Raw genomic sequence first — 24,310 nt, 5'->3', positions numbered from 1 at the left:
CTCCCAAGATACATGTTGGCAATCATCCCCCCAAGTATATAACCCACTCATATACATCTAAAGGGTCTCATGACTGAGTTTTTACTAAACAAACAGTAATAAATGATCTTTCCTAACAATAGCTAGCCCTCGCAAGATCCTGAAAACCTTGTTTCCAAAACATGTAGGAGGCTTACACTATCCCTAACCCCCTCCCAACTTGAAAGTATATGATGGGACACTTCTTATGACCCCGGTACAGCACTTTCTGCCCTGGGGTCCTGTCCCCGTGCTTTAATAAAACTACCTTTTTGCACCAAAGATGTTTCAAGAATTCTTTCTTGGCCTTCAGCCTCAAACCCTAACATCTTTTCTATGTCAGGCCAAGTTTTAGCAACAGACCATGAGGGACATTTCCATCTTTTAAGGAAAAATTGCCTAATAATCCAGTGAGGCATGATATGGCCAACAGAACTTTTATCAACTTAAACCCTACTATCTAGGTTCATATGTAATATTTCACATTGCTAAAATTTTCACAGATGACTTTTTAAAAATCATAGCTCGTTTCCAAGTCAGTTTATTTTTTTTCCTTTCTAATGTGGCCTTCTTGTGTGAAAAATACACAATGTTCTCATTTATGCAATATCTTATGTTTTTAGTAAACTAAAATGAATGAATCCTTGGTTTTAAGGATCAGGGAAATTTCCTGTGTATTGAAACAATTAAACATGGAATTGAGAGTTATTTGAAAAATGGAAGGAGGAATTGGGCTCCAATCTCTATTTCTTTTTTCCCTTCTAGCTTCTTTTATTATTTCCCCCTTTGTTCCCAGTTTTCAGCAATTTGATTATTGTGTTCCTTGATGTGGTTTTCTTCATGTTTCTTTTGCTTGGTTCACTGAGCTCTCGAACCTCCATGGGTTTTGTAGTTCTTGTCAGATTGGAAAATTTTCAGCATTTTTTTTCCCCTATTTTTTCTGCACACCTACTCCATCTCAAAATCCAATCACATGCTTATTGTCCCACGGGTCACTGAGGCTTGGTTCATTTTTTTTTTTCCAGTCTTTTCTCTGTGCTTTACTTTGTATTCATCTCTATTCCTATGTCTTCAAGTTCACTAATCATTTCCTCTGCAGAGCTGAATCTGTTATTAATACCATGAAGTGTTTTCATTTCAGATATTAAATTTTTTGTCTCTAATAGTTCAAGTCGATTCTTTTTTATATATTTCATTTCTCTCTTCATTATGAGCATGTTTTTTTCCTCTATCTCCTTGAATATATGAAGTATACTTAGAATAGCTGAAGGAACATCCTTCTCTGTTCATTCTATCATCTGTGTAATTTTTAAGTTTGGTGTTATTGATTGGTGTTTCTTCTAACTATGGGTCATATGTTATGGCTTTTTTTTTGTATGCCTAGTAACTTAATATTGGATGCCAGATATTGTGAATCTTATATTGTTGGGTGCCCAATTTTATATACCTTTAAACATTGCTGGGCCTGAAGTGGCATTGCTTGGAATCACTTCTATCCTTTTGAGGTTACAATAAGATTTATAAGTGTGGGTCCAGAGTGACCTTTAGGTGAGGGCTAATCTGGTCCCACTGCTAAAGCAATTATCTCTGAGGGCTCTCTCCAGTGCCTGTGTTTGAGGACATCCTTTCACTCTGCTTGGTGGTAACATGTGTGGAATCTTCCTCTCAGCCCCATGTGAGGCTCAGGAATTTTTCAGCTTACTCCTCTCCTGTGGTTCTTTCTCCAGCTTCTGGTACCTTCCACAGACACACATCCACAGATTGGCAAGTCAAGATTTATGGAGATCCCTCTGTGAATCCCTAGAACTTGCTCTCCCACTCAAAACATCTCTAGTATTCTTCCCTGAAAATTCTAGCCAGCTTGGCCTGTCTTAACAACAGATTTTGGCCACAGAAAGACAACGAGTCTCTATTTGGATGCCTTTCCTGGCACTGCAGTCTGGGAACTCCCTCCAGCCTAAAATATTAGTAGGACTCCTTGGTTGCTTCCCTTAGTTCAAGAATTATCCTGTGTTGCCTATCATCTAATGTCTGGAAAATCAACTTGCAGATATGTTGTTTATTTTTCTTGTTGTTTAAGGCAGGAGAGTAATCCTGAACTTTGGTGCTCCATCATATCCCTTACTTATGTTCCTCATCTCTCTATTCTCTCATAAGTGGTACTTACCTCCTGCAGATTAGCTATTGGGCAAGGGTCTCCTCCTGATGAATGCAAAAGCACGTTGAAAGCCTGAGCCCATGCTGGACCTTTGGCTTCTTCTGAGTCTTCTCTTTCGTAGGGTTCTACATCGCCAGCATCTCCTTTATCCCAAATAAAAAGAAACCCCAGTTCTCACCTTTGGGAGCTTCATCCCCTTACAAGTTACTCAAAGCCATTCCAGCATTCTCTCAGAGCATGGGTGATCCTTGGAAGGAAAGAAAGCATAGAGCATAGGCCACAGTCAGGTTAGGCAAGCTAGTGGCTTTTGACAATAGACAGTCATGAGAGTAGGTTGTCACTCTGGAAGATGGTAAGAGATCTAGACCCGGAAACAAAATGCATATGTATATGAAGTACTTACCACATACAAAAATTAAGGTTGGAATGACATATTCTTTAAACCCAAGGCATTTATACCTGATATTCAACAGCTGACATGAATGGCAACATCTAAAGAAATGGACTAAATGTCTATTGTGTGGTATAAACAAGTTAAATTAGAGTTCAGAAGCAAGATCAAGGAGGACATCTCTAAGGAGTTGTGATCAGAACAAAGCCTAGAGAGATGTCCAGGTTTACATGAGTGTACAGGAAGTCGCATCTGATAGAAGGGATGATGTGAACAGAAGAGCAAGAGTAGGAAATGGTTCCAGGCAGAGAATATAACAAATTGAAGTTTTGAGGAGATTGATGCGGTTTCATGGTACAGGCTGAAATAAATAAGAAGGAGACTGGAAACAAAAATGACCCATAACTTACTGGGATGGCCTGTGACAGAAGAAAGAGCCTCTACCCCAAGTTGGCAGGAGTAGAGATGAATGAAAGGAAGAGAAGGGAGAGATATTGCCAAATAGGAATCAGAAGATTCAGTAATTGGTATCATAAATGGGCTGAGAAAAAGGAATGTCATTAAAAAGTAGGCCATTGAACTACTGAGTCAGTCACTCACTCGCTCAACAAAGATTCTTCCAACAATGTGCTCCAGCATCTCACTGGGCTCTGAGAATAGATAGCCACATGGAGAGAACATGTGGAATGCGAGCTAGTGGTATGAGTGAAGACACCTCCAGAATGTTGTCATGCATGCAAATCTAGGACAGTGACTTCCAAACTTCATCACATGTTCTGACAGCTAAAATACAGCTAACATCCCCAATATGTGAATTTTCATTTGTAAATTATACATGTGTACTACTTCACTAATACATTTTTATATTATCAAATTTTTAAGAATAAAAATTATATAAGAATGATATCAAATATGTGTAAATGGAAGTTCTAGGATTTTCTCCTGCATCCCCATGGTCTTTGAACCCTATTTTGAAGAGCTCTGCTCTAGACAGTTGAACAAAATGGGTTCAATCCCTGTGGCTTTTAAAGGAATGATATTTTAATTATTTTTATTTTTATTTTTTTGTATAGGCTGGTCTGTGGTTTACTAGAGATGAAGATACAAAAATTCCAGAAAATCCTCTTGAACCCCTGCCATTCAACAGGCAAGAACACCTTATAGAGGTAATTACTGAGATCCTTTAAAAATTTTACTATTACAACACTGGTAATTTCTTTGTCTTTTTCTTCCACTTACATAATTTGTTTTGGATTCCATTCCTTCAACCCCCATTCCTTTGCTGTATCCCCAGAATATAGATTTTAATATTCATAAAGTTGCGTCACAGGAAAGTTCTGGGGGGAGGAGACAGGGATCAAAATCTTAGACAGAGTTCCACTGTTTAACTCCCTGTGTGATCTTGAACATTTTCATAACCCCTTGGGTCTCACTTTCCTCATCTGTCAAAGTAAGCTGTTGCTTGACACATTTGTCTCTGAAGGTCCTTCCAATTCTAAAAGCTTAGGATAAGAACTGTCATTTTACCAATATAGTAATCCCCCTTTGGGGTCCCCAAGACCCCAAGTGTATGCTTGAAATTGTGGGTAATACCAAACCTTATATATACTGTTTTTATAAGTGAAACTTACAAATTAGGCACAGTAAGAGATTAGCAGTAATAGCTAACAATAAAATAAAACAACTGTAACATTATTCTGTAATGAAAGTTATGTGACTATGGTCTTTCTTTCTCAAAATTTCTTATTGTGCCGTATTCACCCTCTTCTCGTGATGACGTGAGATGATTAAATGCCTGTGAAGAGATGAAATGAGGTGAATGACATAGGCGTTGTGATGTAGTGTTAGGCTACTAGTGACCCTCTGATGATTTATCAGAAGGAGGATCATCTGTTTCCGGACTGAGGTGGACCACAGTGGACCGTGGGTAACTGCAACCACAGAAAGTAAAACCACAGCTAATGGGGACTACTGTGTATGTTTTGTCCATTTCTCTTTGATTTTGATTAACTTGAACAACATACCAAGGGTTACATAAGCATTGCCCATGACCCATCAGATTACTATTATCAATATCATTATTGCCAATAATGGTATTATTAGCCTCTATCCCTAAGCCCACAATAGAAAGCAGGACTAAGGTAAAGTACTCTGGCTTCAGTGTAAATGTTTAAAACATAAAAATATACGTAACTCAACCAAATTCAGCAGGATATGAGAGACATTGCATGGTGGATTTAAACAGCACAGCAAACTAGGTGTGTCGATGGTCCAATTTCAGCCAGCCTTTAGTTTAAAAGTGCAGTATAAAATTGAACAAGACCCCAGTTATACCCTAAAAGTGAGCAGTTCCCTTCAATTGGGTGCCGAGTATCAGAGCACCTATCCCATGATAACAGGAGAGCAGGTAAGAAAAAGGGGTCAAGGAGTCACCAGAGTCCAAGACCTGAGATTGGCAGGCGTGGGGACAATTTTTTGTCTTGGTTTTGGTGGGAGTTTTCAATGTGAAACTGGAGGTCCTAGACCAACCCCGTAAAGCCTTTGGAAGGCCATTCTCTATATGACTTTGTAAACAAATCTGCCAGCAATAAACAGGTTCTTCTGTGAATAAACTGGCAGTCTGAATATGTCAACTCAAAGCACTCTCCTTTTCAGCCAGAAGTTTTAGCAATGTCAATCAAGGGCAGAACCCTTTGGTTATTCACCCAGCAGCTAATATCAGCAGCCAGACGGTGCCCTGAGACGGTCCCCTGACAACTGCTAGGAAAGGATCATTGGTGCCAAGGAGGGGAGTGGCTGCCTCCTACTGGTGTCCAGACTGCTGGAAAATGACTTGCAGGAACAGAACGAAAGTTGGCAACAGAGGCAGGAACATGAAGCCTGAGAAAGAAGTGGAACAAAGAATGGCTGGTGTGTGTATGTGTGCGCCTCCGGAGGACAGAAAGGAGTGGTGTTTTCCACTCCTCACTGCCTCAGACACGGGATGCTCAGAATTACATAAGTCTCAGTGCTCTTAAACTGGGATTCAAAACACAGATTCCAATGCTTGCAAGCTTCAAGGTCTTGAGGAAGTTACCTAACCTCTCTGTCAATTCCTCTCTGGCAAAGTTGTTGTGTCAAGTGAGTGGTATGTAATAAGCCCTATGTAAGTGTTAGCTAAACAGAAGCTAGCCATGCTAACTATAGTTGGTTGAAGAATGGTTAATGGTTAACATGCTAAAGAAAGGTGTGAAAAAAAGAAAAAACAACAAAACGAATTTACCCCTTTGGTTGTAATTAGAGTAGGAAAGACCAAATTGGCGGGGGAGGGTGGGAGGGTGAGCAATGTCCCATGGAGAGGGAATTCTGAGGGTCAGGAGCCCTGGGCTCTGTCCCCAGTTCTGTCATGACTCACTGTAGGAGGCTGAGCAGGTCCCTTCACTCCAAGGGACTTTGTACCTTCTTAAGAAGAGGGTTTGAACTATAGTCTCAGGTCCCACCCAATTCCCCAACTATGTCACTTGTGCTCTCTGTGACCCAGGGCCCACCTCTGAGCCACACTGTCAGGGGCCCCTGAAGACAGACCGTTAGCACTCCACAGGCTTGAATGACCCCAGAGTCCCAGACACTGGATGGAAGGACCCATTGCATCCAAGAAAGGAACCCTGAGACATGTTTATTTTGCAATCACAGTGTTGTCCCCTGACATTGACAGCATACTTCATGATGACTAACAAGTCACAGGTCATGTCCTGGCTTTCCAGCTTCCCATACACTCAATACCAAGAACAACTATTCCAGTATTTTAAAATCCTCAGAAATTTCCTGAGAAAAAGAAATTTAATTTTTGCCATATTCAAATTCACAGGTGTTGTCTAATCTCTCCACAGCTTCTGTTCTTATGGAATCCTTCTATTACTTTGGGCTGGTAATATTTGTTGAGGCCAACTTTGAAATACTAGCTGTTTATTAACTGATCCCAAATGACTATTTCCATCTTAAACCTCCCTTGCAAACCTCATACACAATTGCCCATTTGATATCTCCATGAATATTCTAGTAGATATTTCGAACTCTCCATGTCCAAAGCTGGATACCTGAACTCCCAGCCCTGCCACCCCAGCATTCCCATCTTTACCCAAAGCCCCCTCCCTCTCAGTCAGTGACAACTCTGACCTTCTAGTTGCCAAAGTCTTACAACTCACCCCCAAATCTTCTCTTTCAAACCCCACATCTGATCCCTCAGGAAAATCTGGTAGTTCTATCTTCAAAATATACTGAGGATCAGACCAATTCTTCTAAGCCCCATGGCCACCACTGGAATAAGCCACAGTTAACCTCACCCGGATGCCTGCAACTGCCTCATGATGGGTCTCCTTGTTCCTCCCTTGTCTTGGTTTAGATTACAGGTGGATCATAACAGCCTACTCAAACCCTCCCATAACTCTGCATGTTACTCAAAGGAAAAGCCCAAATCCTTAAGTAGCCAACCTGGCCTTGACTCTTGTTCCTCTCTCCCTCATCTCCTGGTGTTCTTCCCTGGCCCATCTGCTTCAGCCACACTGGCCTTACAGAGTAACCGTGTGAGGTGCACCCCACCTTAGGACATTGACCTCAGCAATTCCTTCTGCCTGTAATCCTCTTACCCGCAGGTACTCCTTGGTAACACCCTCCAATCTTTGTTGAATTTTTACCTTCTCAACTGTGAAATCTTCCTCCCTCCCCACTCTTCACTCCCAATTCCTCCTTTCATGACCTACTTTCTGTGTGTGTTTCCATAATCCTGCCTAATTTACCTAACTTATTTTATGTATTCTTTATTGTCTGGCTTCCCTTCTAGAAAGTAAGCTTTTCAAGAGAAGACATCTTTATCTCTTTCTTAGTGAATGCATTTTCAGCACCTAGAATAGACCATGTCTAATACATCATAGGTGTTCAATAAGTACTTGCCAATGCTTATTCTTTAGCTCACAGTTTCTATGAATCAGAAGTCCAGACATGGCTTAGATGGGTCCTCCGCTTGGGGTCTCACAAGGCTGAAATCAAGACATCAGTTGCAATTGAAATCTCATCTGAGGCCAATCCCAATATTGATTTCAAGTCTGGCTTCCAAGATGAGTTATTGGCAGGATTCAGAGCCATGCAGTTACAAGGGTTGAGACCTTCAGCTGTGATAGGCTGTCCGTTATTCCCTACCACATGGCCCTCTCCAAACTGGACATTTTGATTCTTCATGCCTAGAAGGAAAACATCTCTCTGGCTTTAACTGTCTCCCTTAAGGCCTGGGTCCTTTTTAGATGGTTTACCTGCTTAGGTCAGGCCCAATGGCAGGCTTTGTTTTGATTAACTCAAAATCAACTGATAAGGGACCTTAATTACATCGGCAAAAATCTATGAAAGATGACCTACTCATGAGAATGACTTTCCCATCACAGTCACAAGCCCTACCCACACATAAGGAGAGGAGATTATACAAGATATACATGTCAGGAGGTGGGAACCTTTGAATACTACAATATTGTAAATGATCTTAGGAACACAGTAAGCCTTATGTTTTATGAATGTTCTATCCATCGACTTAAAATCAAGCCTGTATAATTACAGAAAGAGTGCAAATATCAGCTTATTTCATTCTCACACATCTTTTTTTGAGATAGAATATTTAGCTGATTTTTTAAGGGAAATAATGATGTATTCCTCCTGCATAGCACTTATAAGAGCAATTCAGTGGAAATCATAATGAAGTTCAACAACTCCTGTGAAAGAAATGGAAGATAGGCCCTCAGGGACCCTGTGGTGATTATCTGTCAGTCTCCCTGTCAGTCTCCCTTCTACTCCTAGTCCTGCTGGCAATCTCTGAAGTAATGAGAGGCAAGAGGGGATGAAGAACTCAAAATCCTGAAGGAACCCACCAGCTGTATCATGAGAAAAATCAAAGGATGCCTTACTGTTGAAGAGTGTTTTTAAGCATCTCAATACAGCTCTGTGCCTGGCTTACAACAGACTTACAACTCCATTAACTTTGATAAAAGTGACTGAATGAATGAATTTGCAGATTCCATCGACCCCTAAGACTCTTTCTTGCTTTGTAGCATAACAGATTCCATGCAGTTTCTTATCAAAGTGATTTTTATTTAAATTTTATTGGATTTGTCAAGTATCAGAAACTTATTCTTCCAACTATGTAATTAAATTTATTCATAGTTGTAAGGATCATGAGTAATAAAGAATAGCTTGATATCTATGGATATAAGCATTTGAACATTTGCTTCTCAAAGTAGAGGCCAGGACCAGCAGCATTAGAATCATCTAAGAACTTGCTGTATGTACAGAACCTTACACCATTCCAGAACCATCTACTTAATCAAAATCTAAGTTTAAAAAAAGATTCTCTGGGTCATTAAATGTACATGTTTGAGAAGTACTCATGAAGGAAGCCAGTCTCCTCTTCAAGCAGGGCCATGGGGCTGGTTAGATACTTAAGTGTGACCTGTGAGTTCCAGGGTTTGAGCTGCTTTGTCGGGCCCCAAGGGATATTGAATTCCCACACACTAACTTCTCTTACTGCTAGATACACAGGACACTGCATATAGAGCTGACTTCAGGTCAATCTTTTAGTGTCAGAGAGATTACAAAAAAAAAAAAAAAAAAAAAGTATATTCCGTGATTAGCACACTCTCTCCTCCAGTATGAATCCAAGATGGAAAAAGTCACATGACTATTAAGAAATTAAGTATGGAGTTCAGAGAAGTGTTGGCAAGTTGAAAGATTTTAATGGCTAGACTCCACTCACCACAGGGAGATCTACTAGAAGCATTGTATTTAGGCGTCAGAGCCCAGTTTGTCAGAGTGGTGATAAGGATACACAGATACGTCCTTGCTCTGTGGCTCCCTTTACCTGCTTAAAAGGTAGTCCCACTTTGGGAAACAGTGTGGAGATTCCTTAAGAAATTAAAAATAGAGCTTCCTTATGACCATGCAATTGCACTACTGGGTATTTACCCCAAAGATACAGATGTAGTGAAAAGAAGGGCCATCTGTACCCCAATATTCATAGCAGCAATGGCCGTGATCACCAAACTGTGGAAGGAACCAAGATGCCCTTCAAAGGACGAATGGATAAGGAAGATGTGGTCCATATACACTATGGAGTATTATGCCTCCATCAGAAAGATGAATACCCAACTTTTCTATCAACATGGATAGGACTGGAAGAGATTATGCTGAGTGAAATAAGTCAAACAGAGAGAGTCAATTATCATATGGTTTCACTTATTTGTGGAGCATAAGAAATAACACGGAGGACATGGAGAGGAGAAGGGAGTTGAGGGAAATTGGAGCGGGAGATGAACCATGAGACACTATGGACTCTGAAAAACAATCTGAGGGTTTTGAAGGGACGGGGGGTGGGAAGTTGGGTGAGCCTGGTGGTGGGTATTATGGAGGGCACATTTTGCATGGAGCACTGGGTGTGGTGTATAAACAACGAATTCCGGCACACTGAAAAGAAATTTAAAAAATTAAAGATTAAAAAAATATATAAAATGTAGTCCCCACCACCTTTATTAGTATATTTTTTCCAAATATGTTGATACCATTGATTAGCATACAATTTTCTTTAACATTAGAATTTTGAGCCTCACTCTTCTGTATTTTAACTTAGCATACTCTTGATTTAATACCATTCATTACATATTATGTTTACTGATTCAATCCTCAGAAAGTGGCCTTATTCTAAAGCTCCTAAAAGGATCCTTCATTGCCTGTCCATCTACTGTTTATCCAATTTAAGCCTTTTAATCTTTGATTGAAATTCTTTTTGTGTGACAGTTTTTCTTTAGGCTATTTGCTGACCATGAGAAGGATCCACCTCAACTTGACTACACACAGATGCTGCTTTATTTTGCTTGTCATCCAGATGCTGTGGAAGGGGTCTACAGGGCTCTCAGTGTGGCCATCGGGACTCATGTCTTCCAACCAACCAAAACTCCTCCTGTTATTGTAGAAAAGGTAATTGTGTTTCAGAAATGGACTAGCATTGGACTCTGGAGGGGATCGCCAGGAGATCCTAAACTTCTAACAACAGAGACTCTGTTTGTTCCATCTCTGTATTTTTCTGGGTACCTAACACAATACTTTACACACAGTAGGTCTTCAATAAAGCTTTACTCAATTGGATTAAGCACTAGAGACCCAGTATCAAAAAAAAAAAAAAAAAACCTTTGTAGTAAAATCAAAATTTGCTCAGTTTCTTGGTGGAATCCAAGTTTGTTCCATAAAAGACAGCCTTTATTTTACATGAAGTGCTGATCCTTATAAATGAAAAAGAAGTGGGTATCAATCCAATCTATCTGTCATCCTATGTGGAAATTCTACATGAAACAAGTAGACATCTCAGACATCCCACATATATGTGACACTTGATAGTGTTTCAGGCCAAAACTCAGCCACCTGAAATCCACAGGTACCTTGCCTCTCCTGCAGCCAAGGACAAAGCAGCTTAATAGGTAATAAAACCTCATACTCCATTTTGAGATTTCTAAAGGACTGGCATTCCCTAGCTTTTTGGGATGAAAAAGCCTCAGAACAGGGGGCTAGCTAATGTACTTATTAGGTGCCCATGTGCATGAATTTTAGTATTCCCCGGACCTTTTTGGGGACAGAGCTGTGGTGTTCATAATGGAGCACTTTGTGTCCGTCCTTCTTTTACGGACACAGAGGAGAGAGAGACACTGCCCAGCCCAAATCTGCAGATGTCCTAGCCACACTTGTTTGTCTTTCATACATGTTTGTGAAAACAGGGTATGCTGGATTCACTTTAAAAAAGAAAAATAAAAGTGCGGGAAGTTTCTGTGACAGCTTTCACATATACGGGGAAACAGACACAATTAGATGTAACCCTGAGTTTTGGCCCTGAACAAACAGATGAGAGATAGCTTTCCCTCCTATTAAGGCCAGAGTGAGGCCAGACAGGTGCCCAGTAAGCTGACCCCTTAGGCCTTTTTGACCTGATGTGCTGTAGAGGCTATTTCAACACTTACACAGTGACAGAAAGTACATCAAGAGTGTTTGTTTCACTCAAGAATACTGTCTCCTTAGACAGTATTGGAAGGCCAGTTTCAGTTTTCCCAAATAAATAGGAGTTAGATTTGAACTGCCTTTTTTGGGACTGCATTTGCTACTTCCCCAGGGGTGTTCCTATCTCCCCTCATAGGTTGGGCCTCCCTGAGCTAACTGGAACATTGATCATGGCCTGCCAGGAGGTCTCGGTCAAATGTCTGTCCTCCAGGAGAGCTTCCCTGACCTTCCTGCCATATATTTCCGAACATTCTGTATTTCTTTCATGGTCTCTTCACAATAACTATTTCTTCAGGTCAGCTTCTTTTCTAGACTTCAGGCATCCTGGGGTCAGGGAGGGGTCGTCTGTCTTGTTCTGAACCTGCCACAACCCTGAACCTGAATTACTGGCACTAACTCAGCAAAAATTTCATTGAGTGAGTCAGTTAATTAATAATTGGGTTTGTAAATCATGCCCTCTGCATAGCCCTGTGATCCGCAAAGGATACAGAAGAAGCCAGATTTGCTCCCCTGAAGGGACTTTGTCTAATTGCCCCCATCTGTGCAGAAAAGAATGGGAGAACAATGTCGCAAACATGGAAGGAACACAGTATAAATAACAGATTAACATGGTCTTACTGATCAAAAGCAGTGTTTTTCCCACCTCCTTATTTTTGTTTTTGCTATTGCTTCCCCTGGAATACCCTTCGTCTCACCCTGAAGGGTCCAAGGCCTTCCCGGTATCCAAGGTCTTTTTCAACTACGATATGAATCATGAAGCTTCCCCTGACACTCAAGAGCAACACTGAACACTCTCAAGTGGGCCCCCTTATATTCAGATCCTCCCTGACACGGCTGAGTACCACTGCATGCATGCATGTGTTTATTCAACAAATATTTATCCAGATTTTCTGTGTACGAGAAACCACACTAGACCTGGGGATAAAATAAGTAACATATAAAATACATCATATGGAAATAAATGCTACAGGAAAAGAAAGAATTTAGGGAAAAATACAGAAGTTGGGGTGGGTTGCAATGCTGTGAAGAGCTGCAAGGTAATTGCAATTCGAAGTAAAGACAGCAGTGGATACCAAGCCCTAATTCCAAAGACCAGCCATTGTCGTTGGAGAGAAGTGAGCTGGAGGAGAGTAGTAAGAACAAAAGGTGAAAGGGAAACGGCTGTGAGGCCACTGTAGGGACTTGACTTTGACTCTGCCAAGAGATGAGATGAGAAGTTATTGGAACATGGCCGCCTGACTTAAGATGTATGGAGATCTCTCTGGCTGCAGTGCTGAGAGCAGACTGGAGGGGGGCAACGGAAGGAAATAAGAAGAACTAGTAATTCAGGCAGCAGTTTGTCTGTCTGTTGAATCCTACTGCTAAGTTATTTCTACCTTGAGTTGGGGACAACATGTCAGCTGCTGCATAGCAAGTGTTCTATCAATATTTGTAAACATGGCAGAAAAGAAGGGAGGAAGAGAGAGAGGAGAGGAACGGAATCCTGTTTGCAAGATAGAGAGGCGGAAAGCAGACATTCCCAGCAGAGGCAATAGTAGGATCAAGGAGGCTGCAATGAGCTGGGAAGTCCAGGAAAAAGGAAGCATGTGCTAGAACTGTTGCTATAGCAACAGACAGCTGCCTGAGTATCAGCCAGGCCAGCTAGCACAGGAAGCCTCTGCCTCTCCTCTGTCCCTAAACCACTCATTCACAGAAGCTAGTGCCCCACCTGGAAAGCAAGTCCCTGGAGAGCTGTTCTCCAGAGTTCTTCTAAAGCCCAGGGACACTGCACAGGAACTGCTCCATAACCACTGCACCACACAGATGGAACTGGCCTGAGAGGCAGGGGACAAAGAGCACACCTGTGACACACCACACACAGAGGCCTGTTCCTGTCTAGGGGTAAACTGTGGGAGCTTGAGCTTTTGAAATACAGAATCCACCCACCTCCCTCATTCTTGCTCACCCCTTGTTCTTACTATCCGACCTCCAATTATGCTACTCTGTTACTGTGCCCTTTCCAGCTGTGTTCTAGTTTCCTGGACAACCTCTTCCCAGGAAGCCAGATTGAGCCTGCTCAGAAATAACACCTCCAATGGATCCACATTCACTCCCAAGACATTAAATCAAATCTCTGCTTTTGCTTTCCGCATAAACAACTGGAAATCTCCCAACAGTTCATTCTTTTTACTCCATTTCTATGACTCATGCTGTTATATTCAATGTGGCACAAACCTGTTCAAATCCATGGCTTCTTGAGTAATTTAAAAGAAGTTCAAGAGCAAAGTATTCGTAAGTATGCACTAGTCCTGATGAAGCTCTAACTAAGCTGACATTTGGAAAGTGGTTCATTCTGGCCTGCGTGCTATGGGGTTATGATGCAGGAATTCAGTAAATTGTAGGCGTGAAACTGCCACATTTTGAAGATCTTGTTAAAGCATCTTGGCAGAGCATTTGAGATGCTGGGGTTTGAAACATATACATTTTCATTCCTTCTTATTCTTTTGACACTTTGCCCATATTAGTCCCAAGGACTGACCTTCTGTTTTGCCTCTGAGAGGTGGGACTGAACTGATTGAATGATAGCAATGCATGGCCAGGCATCATTCTGGGGACACATTTTTTGGGAGATCTTGAGCCTTCAAGAGGTAGCTGAGTGTGACATCGTGTTTGCTAGCACCACAATCTGTCCTGCTGCTCAGATGCTAATGTGACTCGGAAAGAGTTTTGATTCCACTAGTAACTGCTCATTCAGAAGCACTGGCTTTTCTTCAAACTGGCATCGCTGATTTTGTTCATACACCCACATTCAAAATTGTGATCTTTAAAAAAAAAAAAAAATTGTGATCTTTCAGAGATGTCTGTCAGAGAGAGCCTCTTCTCTCTCACCCTCTACAGTCTCACCAGGATGCTGATCTGGCACCTTGGGTCCCCATCTCAGCTTCCGCTCGCTCCCTGCCCTCTCACTGAACCACTAAGTCTATTCTTTCTCAACCCTATGGAGAGAGAAAAAAAAATAGCAAAAACATGCACTGATATTTGTAAGGATTCTTCATTAAAATTTCGAAGGTTTAAATGGTTGCCTTTTGGCCACAATTCATTTGTCCCATTATAATTATACTGGACCTCTGAAAAGTTGGTCCCTCTCTAATTATGGAAATAGTGCAGAGGGACAAGGCTCTTTCTCTGTTTAGCTTAGGTACCACCTGCTCATCTAATCCGACAAGTCATTTGCTCACCCATAGGTTCTGTCTTTATCATGTCCACGCAGCATTTATACTGCAGTCTCAGTAGAAGTCCATTCATCCTGCACCACTCAGCAAGATGTTTGACATCTTGACTGTGTTCATTTCATGATACGAAATGTTTTCTTGCCCTGGAAAACTATTGATAGGTAGCCAGTGTGATGATCCCCAAGCTTCCTAGGGGGATACAAAAATGCCAGTTTCACATTTCTGCAATGTAACATTTCAATTGTTTAAAATAGAGAAGAATTTGAATAGATAGATAGAGATATTTATACTTAATTCCAAAATCTTCACCTAATAAAGCATTCTCTCTCTCTCTCTCTCTTTCTATCTCAGATTAGATTAAATTCCCAATTTACCAAAGGATATAGAAACCCAACCTACCCAGAGCTAAAGCATATGCAACCTGTCTTCATTACACTGCTCACAGCCCCTACCAATCTCCTAAAGGGACTGACAACTATCAGATGCTTAATTTACTGCTGTATTATAATCCTTTTTATTAAATCAGGGACTTTTATGACTACGTGGAAAGAATTTGCATTTGCATGATTAATTAACTTGCACTTAATGCTTCTGTTGAAGTGAATATTTATAGATATTGGATCCCTCCTTTTATTTAAAGCTTACATTTAGCTTTTTCTCCTTTCTTGGGATAAAGGAGAATCAATATTCAGGTGTTTTCTGACATCTGACCCATCAACATTCTAAAATCGCCCATTTTTCTATGGCAAATGATCAAATATCAATTATCTCATCAGGAAACACACTCACCTAGACATATTTATTACAGTAAATACAACAAATACAAATCTGTAGAGTATTTGGAAAATACAAAAATAAGTAAAAAAGAAATCACCTGTTCCACTACACAGAGGTAACCATTGTTAACGCTTTACTGTGTCTTACTTTTTTTTCACTAATAAGCATAGATATATAAGAAAATGAGGATCCTAGTGTATTTATTATTTTCGTTTGTTTTCTTTTCGCACTTATTCTGCAAGTGTTTTTGCATGTCACTAGGTAGTCTTCTAAACCACAATTTTCATGGCAGTATAGTATTCCATGACAGAAATATACTATAATTTTTGTCACCATTCCACATTTTTGGAATTGCAGATTTTCTGTGTTTACTGTAAGTAATACTGAACAAACATGCATATATAAAAGTCTTTGTGCACGTTTCTTTAGAGTCAATTCCTAGACCTGTAATTATAGAGTCAATAGGTAGGACTATTTTTCAGGCTTTTGATAAATATGAAATTATGCCAGAAACAATGTACTGTTTCCCATACTCACAGGGCCAGTAACTGACTTCATGGCTCTTGGACATGTTTCAAGGAGCTGCCATAACAATCCCACTGGACTTTTCACATTCAATTTGTATTCTCTATTGCCTTCCAATGTTTAGTTGGATTTAACCTCCAGTATAAAAACAAACATTTCTGAAGCCCTTAGAATCTATCAAGCTTAAGTAATTACCTTGCCATAACCTTTCCACTATAGTCAATTTCCTTTAGAGCAAATCCTTTAAAAATTGACATTCATATACAGAAGTCTGATACCAGTTCTGCTAATTCACTCGAGTTTCCATTTATGGAGGAAGCCGAGGCGCCTGGCATGTATGGAGGTAAGACACACCCCACATAAGGCATCTGTAATCTACAGACAGAATTGGTCTAGAATCTTGACATGATCTCCAGTGCAGCTAGCACATTCTCTTCGATACTTTGTTTGGCTAGGTTGTGGGAGACACCATCATTTCATTGCGTGAAAAGTATGTTGCAACATTGGTGTGTGCTAAATGTCCGCATTACTGGAAAGACCAGTTCAACTTCATATTCTCTTCATTTAATCATGCAGACCTCCTCCTTGACTGATATGAGTCCAGTTGAGGAATATCCTGAACTCGAGGGAAATTTTGTGAGTGAGGAAGGGGAACTAAGAGAAGATGGGGAGAGAAAGGAAGAAAACCCTGAGAACGCGAACACCGAAAAGATTTCCATGGAAAGACTACTCCAAGTGTTCCAAGGAGGAAAAGAAGTACAGGATCCTAACCGATTTGCCAGCCACCTACAGATAGAGAATGCTTATTCAGAGGTTGGTTAGATTCTTTCATAAAAGGGGCAACCTGTCCATAAGAAAAGTCACCCTCAAGTTTTAACATGGTTTCATGGAAGTGCTCTCAAATGTATTATGGTATAGAAATTGTGGAAAATTCCTTTATTAAGTAAAATAAGTTTTTAACATCTGCAGGACTGTAACGTTAACTTCGTTTTTTTCTTCTTTAAAGAACTTCGTCAAAGTATTTCAAGACCTAGGTGCCAAGAATCTGGAACCAGTTGAAGTTGCTGTTCTTTTGAAGCATCCTTTTATTGAAGATCTGATTTCAAATTATTCAGACTACAAAATCCCAGTGAGTATTAGCCAAAGGTGTCTTAATTCAGTTGATCTCAGGATCAGGACATGGTGGGACATCTCCAGTGTGGACTACAAAGACTGGAGGAAAGCTGGAGCTGGCCATACCAGGATCAGGAGAAGCTAAGCTGGTAACAGCATCAGCTCAGACAGGCCAGCCCATGATACACAGAGGGCAGCAAGTTCAGGGAGAGTAGAGGTAGCTAGCAGTACTATCGATGATACTGCCAGCATTATCAAACTGCCTCATGAGGCATGGGGCTACTTTGGACCTAAGACAGAAGGCTGGATTTGATGAGATTAAAGCTGGGTAAATGGCAGTGTTCATGTTCCAGATCATTCCAGCCATCTAATGACTGGCCTATGACTGAAGGGTATGGAGAACAGAATCCCTCTTTGCCAAAGAGAACTAAGGAGAGCATGATCTTCAACCAAGTGCCGACAGAGTCACTGCACTCTCATCAGGGTCCACATTGTCTGTGTTGTGCATATGGTGACAGTGCACACACAAGACTGGATGCCAGTTCCATCAGCAAAATATGATGCAAGATGGAGAAACTGAGTACAAAACCCAGCGAGACTGGACCACCTCAGAAGGAGGGAAAGAGGAAAAGAAGAGCTGTACTCCAGCGCTCATAGTAACCCAGCCATTCTGTACCACCCATGCTGAATCTGCACCCACTGTGGCCATGACTGGTCTCCAATAGCAAGGGCTAAGGCAGGCAGAGGTGGACTCCCTTTCACAATGGGGCAAGCTTACAGCGGCTAACTGGCTTCAACTCCCTTCCATACCAGTTCAGTCATATGAAACCTCCTTATCGGGCTCCAGCTAGGTGTTTATTGGACCATACAGGGTTTGCTGAGTTTAAGATAAAAGCACTTTCATTTTGATCAAATGAAGGTGACCTAAGAGGCATTACTCCTGACTTCTCAGTGATAACCTTATATGCCCAGAAATGAGACTATTCCGACTTGAATATCTATAGACCTAAATTGGTTTGTTCTAAATTGCTGATCTTTTTACATAGAAATTGTATTATCTATGTTGGTAATTATTGAAATCAATTTTAACAAACTAGCAGACTCTTATCCGGGAGGCAAGTGTGATTGGAGCATTCTGGAACACAGGCTCAGGAATCAGAAAGTCGTGGGACTGAATCTCAGGTATACTACTTACTAGATACCTGACTTTAACTTTCTATTTGTCCCAGCTTTCTTATCTGTTAAATGGGAATAACAGCCATTCCTGTTCAATGGACTGCTGTGGATTCCTGTTCAATGGAATTAAATGAGATCATGCAGAAGGATGCACTTGGAAAATACTTCAGAAATGTTGGCTGTCACAGTAACTCTTCACTACTGAGCACTTATTACTGAGGCGAGTAATGTAAGTTTCCATGGGAGACAAAAATGTGTACAAAACTCAGTTTCTCAAACAAATTCCACTTTTGTTTGCAAGAGAATTTTTATATGCAAGAATTACCAGCGAATGATATAAAGTATGCCACCCAAGCACAACATTCTAAGAATTAAAAAACAGGACATTTTTTGTTCCAGAAGCTGAATCTTCAAAGATGGCCAGGACTGTTAAAAATGGAGGGAAAGGAGAGGACATGAACGTGAATTTGCTGTTTGGGTGGAGAGAGGATAGCATCACAGGAAAAAGGAGAGGCCTGTGCAAGGCTGTGAATGCAGGACTGCATTGGAAGACGGGGAGCCTGTAGGGATTCTGAGCAGGGGCGTGATGTGACATCATCTTCATCCTGCAGTGTTTCTTTGTCTCTTCACAGTATCATATCATTATATCTCTACCTTTAATAGGGCTCTTTAAAAAAAGAAAAAGCTGTGTCTCTTTATATAAATAGGCCAAAATAGCTGGAAACAGGGTTAGCATTCCACAAGCATTTACTGTTTGCCTCAAAACTAGTACATTACATGTCCCTTTCCAGTTTCTTATATCGCATATTTTTACTAATAAAGATTAGCCTTCTTCCCCACTTAGGAGGAGGAGGGCATAGGTCAGTGTGATCCTAGAATTAATGGAAACAGAAGACACCAGAACTAGACAATAAAGTGGAGAGGATGGTGAGAGAAGATGGGGAGAGTGGCCAGTTGTGGGGATCTCCCCCACTTTTGCTTTCCTCCGGGCCAACATCATTCTGTATAAGGTAGGTTCCAGAGCTATATGTTGGAATTTATCTTATACTAATTACCAAGAATAAGTAAGAACATAAAATGATGCCACAATTATTTCCTCCCCTAATGGGAGGAAAACTCCTTACAAAGTCAGGCGATTTGGGAACATATTTACTCTGGCCAGACTAAATATGACTAACTTGCAGAGAAGATTCTAGTCAGCATTTTCCTGAGAAAAGAAAACAGCCAGTGGCTGACTGGCTTCAAGAGGCAGCCCCTTGAAAAGGTATTCTGACTTCAAGGGTAAGCTGGAGTCCCTGGGGCTCTTTTCACTTATGCATTTCCTTCATTTCAGAAGGAATCTGATCAACTTGCAGTACACCTCACTACTGACATTTTGGACAGTGTTGTCTCTCTGCACAGGACTGTCTCCAGCATGGCAGGATTCTGGGCCACCACCCACTCTACCTCAGGGGCACTTGGACACACTGACTACCAACACCATCTCTGCACATCTCCCAAATCTCCCTGGTGTGCAGCATCCCTTTGGCTGGAGCCGGCCAGCATGGGGTGCTGACCTCCAGTGAGTCAGTTTCCCAGGACCAGGATCTCCTGGTGCTCTAACAGCAGAAAGAGAATTAGCCTGTCTGTCAGCAGTCGGTCTGTCCATTCACTCCTTCATTACCAGAGTGTTTCTGTAGAGTCAGAGGCTTCAGGTCCCTCCCTCCTTGTCCCCACCTCTCCTCCCTGGTCCCCCACCTCGAATCTGTGAGAGGACAGGGGACTCTAGAAATGGGAATCAGAGAGTTGAGACTGTAACCTAAAAAGCCTAAGTCCTGATATTCTAAAATAAAAGAGCTTCCCTTTCCAGTAAGAAGTTCTATTCTCATTTTCACTGAGCAGAAAAAAAAAAAAAAGAAAGAAAAGAAAGATTAAAAATAAAGGAAAAGAAAAAAAATCTCTGAAGACTCAGTTTCTGTCAAAGCCATCCTGTCACCATTTCTGCTCCAAATATCCATGTACAAGTAAATAGATCACATTTTAAAATGAACTTTAACCACAGTGATGTTATTTGAAGATCTTTCAAGATAAGTAGAGCAAAAGCTAGAATGTGGTTTTTCAGGTTAAAATGTTGTTTGCTGTTATAAACAGTGGGAAGTGAAGGTTGTTGCCTGATAGCTCTGTGTTTACAAGGTTTGTGTTTGGAAGCAGCAACGTTTTAAAATATATATTTGAAAAAACTGATTATTCGGAATGATTTTGCTATGTTTTATTTTTGCTCCTATTGGGAGGTGGCCTGGCTTTGTGGGTGAGAGAGTGGGCCCAGGGGCCACACTGATGGGTTTCATACCAACAAACTGTGTGACCTTGGACAAGTGACCTCATGGTGCCTTGGTTTCCCCATCTGTAAAATAGTGTTACCATACCCCCATAGGGCTCGTGCATGGATTAGATGACTTAGTACAAATAAGCGCTTAGCTCAGTGCTTGACAGGTAGAAAGCACCTGATAATAAATGTTAGATATTATGATTATTATTACTCTTATTACTAGTACCGATTTGCTGGTAGTTACAGTGTCAGAGCTATATGAAATTATATGTGGAGAAATAAATAACCTGGCATTCCTGAATTCAGTGTCTGCTCTTCTAAAAGAAAGAGAAGGCTTTCACTGTGCAGTGCCAAAATGACAAAGAGTCCAGATTGGTGTCCCAGATATCCCTACATGGCCACTACCCGTGGGGAAAATTCAGATTCAGATTGTGTTGGAATTCACAGTCATTCATTTAAAATCATTTATTTAACTTCTATTTTCATATATCTGATACAAAGAAGTCACTTCAAGTAATGTTCCTAAATTATTAAGGAAATGCTTTGGTTAAATAAATGTGACAAGATCAATGAGGGTACTGTAACTGAGTTGTTAGTAAAATCAATTAATTTCCCATGATGAGTATATTTACAAATGTAAGTGGACAAATGATTTTCTATACCAACCTAATAATGTTGACTCAATGTAAATTATTTTTAGCAAACCTTTAAATCAAGCATATATCCTTGAAATTAAGGTTTCCATTCAATAGGAGATAATAATAAATCTTTTAGTATTAAAATCAAATACCACAGGACAATTTCTTATAAGCAAATGAATTGGGACCCCATTAATTACATGAGGACAAAATACAAATTATTAAGGATGAGTTGAAGGATTGTTCATCCCACTGTACCTTCAGGGTATCTGACTTTAAAATATTCTCCAACCTTCTCCTTTATCTTCATAACAAACTATGATGGCTGCTTCGGTGGTTTGTGTTTTCAAAGCACCCATTTCAAACATTTCCAGACTCTCATGGCTTTTCTCCATTAACTGCTACTGAAAATTTTGGCCTCTGACCTCAATGGCAAACTTACCCAGGGCTGGCTTAAACATCTGGAGCTTATGGTTTTGTCCATGCTGCAGAGTATCAGATGATCCCAGGTCAGCTCACTCCTTCATCCCTAAGAGATCATTCCGTAGTCAGCATTAGTTGTCCTAAGTACACTCACTATTCAAAGAAGACGTGTTATTAACAACTATGGCAGGTAGGACCAGAAAGGTCAATGGTGAGCAGCTGTTCTTTTTCACTTAGTTCATTTAGGTTTGACCTCTGGCTGCAGGAAATCTGTATTTTCAAAGAACAAGATCTCACAAGAAAATGAATCACTATGATTCTTGGTAGTGACTGATAATAAGCAGTGTGTTTCACTCGGCAGGGGTCAGCTCAGATAGTGAACAAACTTATGTCTTCTTGTACAAAGTGACCTCAGTCAGATTGAAACCTTTGGAACTCAGCTCTGAAGAAAAGAAACTTACATTATTAAAACATTTCCCTAAATTTGTTGGGGGGGGAGAAATTGCTTATATATAATGCTACATTTTCCATGTGTGTTTGTACCCCTTCTACAATTTGCTGATGTTTTAAATTTATGTTTTCAGTGTCTGTGATGTAAAATGTAAAATGCTGGTATTTTAAATGGATGAAAAACAGATCTTCTATTCCTAATATTGTTTTTTTAAAAATGGAGAAATGAGACAATCTCACCTCCAAATAATCTGCTGGTCTAAAATTCTACAAATCTGTTCACATGACAAATCTTGGCATTAGAATTTTTCTTTAATAGAATATGAATACATTTTTCATTTATTACTAGGGAAGTAACACTTTGGCTTGTTCATTATGTGCCAAACTCTGTGTAACTGCTTCTTACAAATGTTATTTAATTTAATAAGACAATTCTATTCATTATTAGATTAGAAAACAGAGGCTCCAAGGTCTTTGATATCTTTCCAAGGGTATAGCCAGTAAGTTGCTGGGTGACATTTTAACTAAATAGGGCACCATTTTCTTAAAGAAAAAAAAAAAAAAAAACAATTTATTGTTTCACCACTCCCATATATTAGGTGATCATTAATCCTAAATCACTTATTAATATTTGTTACTTCTCTTTGTTTCTCCTCCCTTAGGATATTAAAACAATTCTCCAAAGGAGTGAGCATGTACAAGGAAGTGATGGAGAGCGATCTCCTTCGAGACTTACAGAGGAAAAGAAATGAAGACAAGAGTGTGATTTTTATAATTTGACAATGAATCATTCAAACATCAATGTAAACAAGGTGTTGGTCATATATGTTGCCATTGTAAGTATAGAAATGACTCCTACCAGATTATGAGCAGCAATGAAAAGGGGGCCTTCCTTAACTCAGAGAATATTCTATAATAAACCTTAATTACAGAGCAAAAACCCAAAGTAAGAAGGAATGCATTTTGAAGTGATTCTGAAAATAGACAGCATTGGACACTATGTTCGAAAATAAACACACATGAGTCATGAAAATTCCCTGTGAGGTGTGGGGAAACAATAGGCAAATATAGTGAAATTCCCCCCAAACTCCACATCAAGGAACTACTGATAAGTACATTTTGTCGTTCTTGCTCCATGTGCAGTAGAATGTCAAGGTCCATCACACCAGCCAAATGAAGAGAAGGCTGCATCATCACCTGCTGGTACAGCCACTTATCATCTATTCCTAATTCTTTGCTAATAGAATACAATGTTTCCCATATAGATGGATATATTTGCACAATTATATCTTTTTATTTGTATAGATTAGTGACTCAAATTCAGGGATACTTATATCAAGAGAATGTTTTCTTTTTAAGTGAGTGATAATGCATTCTCAGTGGTGGATCTTCTGTGAAACTCCTGCTTGGTCTCCATCCTCTCTCCGGCAGCTCCTTCTGAGGCTCTCTGGTGGCTGGATTCTCCTCTCTTTTACTCAATCTCCAAATGTTGGAGGGCTTCAGAACTCAACCTCCTTCTGCATGTATAGTCAGTCCCTGGATGAATCATCCATTGCCATTACTTTGTGGGTATTAATAGAGGCCAACACTGAAATTTCTATTCCCATATCCCCTGGAATCCAAACTTCACTCACACTATCCATTTGATTATCATACTGATGGCTTATAGTCATCACAAACTCAACCTGTCCAAGCCAAGAGGGGGAACCTTTTATGATACAAGTGAGGTCATGTCACCCCTCTGCTCCAACCCTCTATCAGCATCCCATCTCATGCAGCATCCAACCCAAGTTCTCACCTTGAGCTTACCCCTTGCTACCTCTCCGATCTCATCTCTTGCTGTTTTGCCCCTTGCCCACCCTACTTATGACAGATTCACCTTGTTGAACCTAGAACATACCTGCACATTTCTGTCTCAGGTCCTTTGCAGGTACTTTTTTCTCTGCCTGGAATGATTTTCCCCCAAACACCTGCATGACTTGTCCCCTCACTTCCTTTAAGGAGCCTGTTTATATGATACTTTGTTAGGAAGGTCTTCCCTTAACACATAACAAAACAGAGCCC

The 24,310-nt window shown here is 40.5% G+C and overlaps 1 protein-coding gene across 1 annotated transcript in view; it reads left to right on the top strand.

Annotated features, from left to right (window-relative positions):
- The window catches only part of LOC111141169 (sperm flagellar 2), a 178,375-nt gene extending 155,168 nt beyond the window's left edge, over positions 1 to 23,207 (top strand). The window contains exons 38-42 of the mRNA XM_022493539.1: positions 3,641 to 3,733; positions 10,377 to 10,556; positions 16,715 to 16,951; positions 17,145 to 17,267; positions 22,909 to 23,207. Coding sequence (XP_022349247.1) covers positions 3,641 to 3,733; positions 10,377 to 10,556; positions 16,715 to 16,951; positions 17,145 to 17,267; positions 22,909 to 22,998 — 723 coding nt within the window. The 3' untranslated portion in view covers positions 22,999 to 23,207. The remainder of the gene's footprint in view (positions 1 to 3,640; positions 3,734 to 10,376; positions 10,557 to 16,714; positions 16,952 to 17,144; positions 17,268 to 22,908) is intronic.
- Positions 23,208 to 24,310: the final 1,103 nt, after the last annotated feature.

The sequence above is a fragment of the Enhydra lutris genome, unplaced genomic scaffold, assembly GCF_002288905.1.
Source record: "Enhydra lutris kenyoni isolate GAN:26980312 unplaced genomic scaffold, ASM228890v2 scaffoldscaffold5, whole genome shotgun sequence".
Taxonomy (NCBI): domain Eukaryota; kingdom Metazoa; phylum Chordata; class Mammalia; order Carnivora; family Mustelidae; genus Enhydra; species Enhydra lutris.
Note: the sequence above shows the minus strand (reverse complement) of the source record. Positions and strands in the feature narration are given on the sequence as shown.